The sequence below is a fragment of the Hipposideros armiger genome, unplaced genomic scaffold, assembly GCF_001890085.2.
Source record: "Hipposideros armiger isolate ML-2016 unplaced genomic scaffold, ASM189008v1 scaffold_147, whole genome shotgun sequence".
Classification (NCBI taxonomy): domain Eukaryota; kingdom Metazoa; phylum Chordata; class Mammalia; order Chiroptera; family Hipposideridae; genus Hipposideros; species Hipposideros armiger.
In genome coordinates this window covers 2,845,633-2,851,783 of record NW_017731497.1, presented here as the reverse complement: position 1 = coordinate 2,851,783, position 6,151 = coordinate 2,845,633, and the positions used below count along the sequence as shown (strand labels likewise).

The 6,151-nt window shown below is 43.0% G+C and overlaps 1 protein-coding gene across 1 annotated transcript in view; it reads right to left on the bottom strand.

Annotated features, from left to right (window-relative positions):
* Positions 1 to 6: 6 nt before the first annotated feature.
* Positions 7 to 6,151, bottom strand: part of APH1B (aph-1B gamma-secretase subunit) — a 32,421-nt gene continuing 26,276 nt past the window's right edge. The window contains exon 6 of the mRNA XM_019650814.1: positions 7 to 715. Within this exon, the coding sequence (XP_019506359.1) occupies positions 548 to 715 (168 nt within the window). The 3' untranslated portion in view covers positions 7 to 547. The remainder of the gene's footprint in view (positions 716 to 6,151) is intronic.

Below are 6,151 nucleotides of genomic sequence, written 5' to 3'. Positions count from 1 at the left end.
GTATTATTACTGCATTTAGAAGCACAGCCTACCATGTTCTCATAAAACAGGGCATAGTGAAGTACACGAAAGCAGTTCACAGAGATGTAGCCCTTTAGCCTTTCGTGCTTTCAGAACTGAAAAAGACAACAGCTCACCAGGATCTGACATTCAGATATTTACTTGTTCTGCACAAGGTGAGTTAGGAAACAGCTGAACATCTGATTCTTATTCACTAATGGTGGTCTCAGGAAGTTCCTCTATGGACATTGATGATTCTCAACCTGTCTGCACATCATTTAGGATGCTTCTAAAAATTACCAAACGCCAAGACCAGTGGACTCTGAAGGGTGGAGCTCAGAAATCAGTACTCTCTATGTTCTCATGTGCAGCCAGGGTGCACACTACTGATGCATCCCTTTCAGAGAGCTGGTGCATGAAACCCATATCGTATCTAGATAGTTTTGTTTTTTCTAAATTCCACCAGGAAAAGAGATTTTTAGAAAAAGGCAGTTGTGCTTTCTCTAACAACACAGCTTACTGTTTGAGAGGTGCTGGCTCTTGGAGGTTATCTGGAGCGCTGGCTGAAAAGAAGGAAGTCCTTGTCCTGACAGAGCAGGCACAGTCTCAGGCTTCGGCAGCTGCCTCCAGCCGCAAAGAATGCCCAGACGCCCATGGGCACCATGATCATGTACGCTGACACCAGGTTTATTCCATAATGAGGACTAATGAAGGTCTGCAAAAGAAAAATCGATCAGTTTGGGTAATAACAAGCTTATTAAACATGTGGAGTGGGCCAGCCGAGTCGCTTAGTTGGTTAAGAGTGCAAGCCCTGAGCAACAGGGTTGCTAGTTCGATTCCCACGTGGGCCAGTGAGCTGCACCCAAGCTAAGCTGCCAACAGGTAACAGGATGGCTCAGCTGGTGAGAACACATACTCCTAACAAGGTTGCTGGTTTGACTCCCACATGGGATAGTGAGCTACGCCCACCCGCAACTAAGATTGAACACGGCACCTTGAGTTAAGCTGCCCTGAGCTGCCAACAGGTGGCCGATGGCACAGTGGTCAGAGAGCATGCATTCTTAGCTACAAGGTTTCCAGTTCGACTCCCACATGGGATGGTGGGGTAGGCCCAACCGCAACTAAGATTGAACTCGGCACCTTGAGCTGAGTGGCTGCAAACTGCCGTCAGGAGGCCGGATGGCGACTGGATTTGGAGCTGAGCTAGCTGCACCCTCCACAACGTAGACTGAAGGACAATAACTTAGCTGTTCCCCTTCCCCAATTCCCCAACACTGTTTCCCTTCCAAAATTCTCCAACAAAATCTTTAAAAAAAAATGTGGAGTAACCAAACATAAAGGAAAATATGGAATGCTTTTAATAGTTGGGTGCGTTTCACCAAACATACAACGTATGTCATGTTTTGGGGAGCACCGGAAGCCACACAGACACACAGAACTAACTTAGTCAACAGACACTAGCCCAGAGATCCGTGCTTTGTGTATTCGAATGGCAACCCTAAAATGTAATAAGAAGCCGGAACCTAATGGAATGCCCCAGAGAAGATACATGTTATATAACTTGGGCCCAGTTTATAATCATTCCTGTGTTAATTCATTGACTCTTAGAATTTGGGTTGCTGTGAGTCCTAAAAGCTCATTTGAAAAATATTGATGGGATGCCAAGAGGTGCTATGTTACACAATAGTGAAGAACAAAGGGTCCATGCTGATGGAGGTTATATACTAGCAAGGGAGACAGGCAATGAATGAAGCAACAAATTAATTAAACAATTACAAATTGTGATGAATGCTAGGAAAGAATAATTATAATTGTGATGATGCTAGAATAGGTGAGAAGAAGGGGATCTACTTGGGGTAGTCAGGGAAAGCCCCGAGTGGAGGGATGAGCCAGCCTTGTGTTGACTGAGGGAGGGAACCAAAGGAGCTCAGTGCAGCTGCGGACCTGAGAAGAGCAGATCTTAATCATGTGCAGGGACAGAAGGGCAGCACGAGAGGAGGTCAGAGAAGAAGGCAGGGGCCAGCCACGGAGCATGTTGTAAGGAGTGTGGATTTTATACTCAGTGCAATGGAAGGTCACAAAGGGGCTTAGCTAGGGGAGCTGAAGGACTTCAGATTTTTAAAACTGCAGAGAAGGACTCAAGGAGCCTGTGGTGAAAGCCGCGAGACCAGTTAGGAAGATTCTGTGCTGGATGAGGAGAGGCCAGCTTGGTGACTTAGAACAGGGTGGTGGAGGCAGAGATAGAGAGGGGATGATAAGAACTGACAGGACTCGCTGATAGAGGGAGTGTGAAGGACAGGGAGAGGCCAAGAATGACTTCCATGTTTCTGGCTTTAGGTAAATGGTGGTGCTATTTAATGACATAACAAAGACCTGAGGAAGACCAAGCTTGGAGTGATGGGTGAGAATTAGGTCCAAATAGGAAATGTTAAGAGTGACATGCCTGGCCAGCCGAGTGGCTCAGTTGGTTAAGAGCTCACTCAAGAGTGTGAACTCTGAGCAACAGGGTCGCCGGTTCAATTCATGGCCCAAGCTGAGCTGCTGCTGAGCTGCCAACAGGTAGCAGGATGGCTCAGCTAAAAAAAAAAAAAAAAGTGACATGCCTGTGAGATTTCAAAATGTAGATGTCAGGTGAGCATTTAGATATATGAGTATGGAGCTCAGGGCAGAGGCCTGAACTATTGTAGAAAAAGAAATATGGAGACACAGCCTGTAAACAGTATTTACAGCCATGGCCATGAACACAATTACCCAGAGAATTATTGTAGAGAGAAGGGAAAAGAGAAGTTAAGACCAAGCTCTGAGAACATTTATAAATTATTTGTGCTGTTTAGTATCACAGAAGCAAATTACAAGTGTCCGCGCCACCCTATTGGGCTTGACTCTTATTGAAAAGGAGTCAGCGAACGGGTCTGAGAAGAACAAATAATGAGGTAAGAGGAAAATCAAGACAGTGTGATGCAGAAGTCAAAGAGGAAAAAGTTTCAAAGAGAAAGTGGTCCACTCTTTTTAAAGGCTGCTGAGATGAAAAAGAACAATGCCCATTAGATTTGGAGAAATGGAGGTCCTTTTTTACCTTGACAAGTGTAGTTTTAAAAAGGGTGGTTGAGGGCCGGCCGAGTGGCGCGATGGTTAAGAACTCACTTGNAGTCTGGTACAGGGAAACCCCCATTCCAACTAAATATCAAACAAATAACAAACTAGAGCCACAATTTCAGTGAGGAAGAAAGGCTGACAAATTTGTACACTAATCTGGGCTATTACCTGAAGAATACACACCTTTTCTACTGATTTACAAGTTAGGAGAAAAGGGCCCTTGGTCCTGTGGCTATTTCATCTATTGATAATAACACAGTCAACATAAACCCGGAGCAGCCTCATGTCAAACTAGAGTGAATGGGTGTTTGAATTTCAGGTCAGAATGATTCTCTACAGAGCCTGATGGCAAAGACCAAGGTTGGCCACTTAACTGCACTGTCACTGAGGAAAGGAAAAACAAAGGGCTCTACAGGCTACTCGCAGCCACTGGGGAGAAGCTGCATTATACTCTCCTTGTCAGCCAACTCCCATCTTTAGCCACTATTAGATGGTGTTTCATAAATTCACTATTTTACAATTAGACTCTTCAAGGTGAGGTTCCAGGATTTGTGAGGATTCTCCTCCACTTGGTTTAAGGGAGCGCAAGGAACTTCTCTGCACCGAACTGTTTCTGAACACACAGAAATGAACTACGCCTTATGATTTTAAATCAGATAACAAAGATTTCTCTTTGAAAAAAGTCTCAGAGCTGAGCACTCATAAACAAAAGAATGTATAGCCAAGTTTTATAAGAGACAAAAACTGCAATAACAGATACTGAAGGACACATTATTCAAAGAAGAGGAAACATGAGAAACAAGTAGTGCCAAACAACCTTTTTATTGTTCACTGAAAAATACAGGTGTGGAAAGAGTCTATTGCATTATGTATTGAATGCAAGGTCTGATATTGCAAGTATATATGACATAACAGTATAACATATAAAATGATACATATTGTATACACATACAGTACCCCCCTCTCTAAACACTAAATTTTAACAGAATGAAGTAAAATGCCTTTTACTAAATGAGAAATGTAAACAGTGCAATCATAAACAAAGTGCTCTAAGCAAAGCACTTTAAAATTGTTTTGCTGTGATATCTACTCCGTCTACCTGGAGTTAGGAATGGTGGGGCCCAGGAAAAACTCAGCGAAAAGCAGTGCTCTCAAGGAATGCTTGAGAGTACTATCAACTCTACAGGTAAGAATGTCTAGCATTTTTGAGTGAAGCTGCCATTCTCAGCAAACAGTGAAATGTGCTTGAAAATAAAGTATTACCATTGGGAACAAAAGACATTTTCTATGCAGTCTGCAGAAATCATCACTTATTCCTTTCAGCCATCTTTCCATTAAGACGCGCTAAAAGAGGCTATCCTACCAGTGAGGCAGGCCAGGATCAAAGTAACAAAAACTTCTCCAGTTACAACTACTAATTCAAATGAATTTAAGATAAATACAAATATATTAGAGAGCAATAAGATCAATCTCTATTATTCACATGGCAACATATTTAAGTGCTGCACCAGCATTCACATTCCAAGGTCAACTTTCCTACACCTACATTTCCCTCCAAACTGAGAGAGCCCGATGTGGAGGAGAACACACAACATCAACACCACCTCCTCCTCTCCAAATACTATCAGGGTTCAGAAAGCTCAGAATAGATAACAACAACAAAAAAAAATTGCACCTCAATATATACACAGCAACAGAAGAAGACTATACTTTCCCTCGGGGCTTCCTTGGCATCAGGGAAAGCAAGGCTGTAAGGCTCTGTGCACCAACCGTGCCTAACCAATGGTGGCAGCGCTCCCATAGTAAGAGAATTCGGGATTACAGAGTTCCTTTATTCACAGGTCATCAAGGACTAGGAAATAGTCGCCTGAACTAAGACAACAATTTCACCAACAAAGAAAATTTTCTTCTCGCCTGAGCTTTTATAAATGAGATTTTACAATATCCCAACTTCTCTCCTTAATATTAAACTCTTAATGCACAGAGGATGTCCTCAGAGCTCTAGTATGAGTAATATTAATATTCTCAGATTTTTCTACACTTTACAGATCAGCAACTATTTTATCAGACTATCCATTTAAGGGATTCGTAAGTCAATAGTAATAACCAACCACGTATTTTTCTTATTCTGTTCATTAAAGAATACCGTGTTCCAACAGGTGTAAAGCCCAGCTCAGTAGGTATCCTGTTCCCCTCAGCTCTGCACAGTAAATCTTACTGTTGAGTATCCCTGCCCTTGCCTTTTCCTGTGGCTCTTCTAGTCTAAAGAAAATCTTGTATAAAGGTGGGGAACTGCAGACCCTAGCGGAAGCACTCATATTAGTACTTGCTGGAGTAGGCTTTAGGGGAATAACTATAATTGCTTATGAGACTGTTTACAGCCTTGCTAGAAATCCTACTGCTCTTGAATCCCTAGATCAAGCAATTCTAGTAATTTAAACATGGGAGGGGATTTCATTGAGAAAGGTCTCGTTCCTGTGTAAGGCTCTGGTCCCTGGCTAGCCCCAGTGACGAGTGGCTAGCCCAAAAGGCCGGCTGCGTTTTCATTTTGAACATGTCCATGGCTCCCCCACTACAGAACTGTCAAGTTCCTCCATCTGTCATGTCACTGGTGAGCTCTCCCACTGCAGTTCCTATTTCTTTTGGATGTTCTACTGCACGTGTGGGATTCACTTTGTGTATGAAATTTCCATTTCACACTGCCAGCTTCCTAAAAGCCATCAGCTGGGAATACTTTCTTGTGAGTAAAGGCACAATTCACTGGCATTTCCTCTTTATGAAGGAAATCAAAAGGGTTGTTTAGAAGCTGAACAAACACCTTGGGTATTCCTAAAAAGGGGGTGCCGTATCTGCTACCAAAACCCAGGGATATTTATGAGATCCAAAGATTATATGGGTTATATAAAAGCATGGGCTTGGCAGTTTAAGACATATTTCCAATTTTACACTACAGCGTTTGGGGGGAAGCGCTGGTTAGTATCACAGGAGCTGATTAAAAATGTCAACACCACCCTTTTGGCTTGTTTTCCTCGTAAACGTCCTCCAGGTCCAGTGA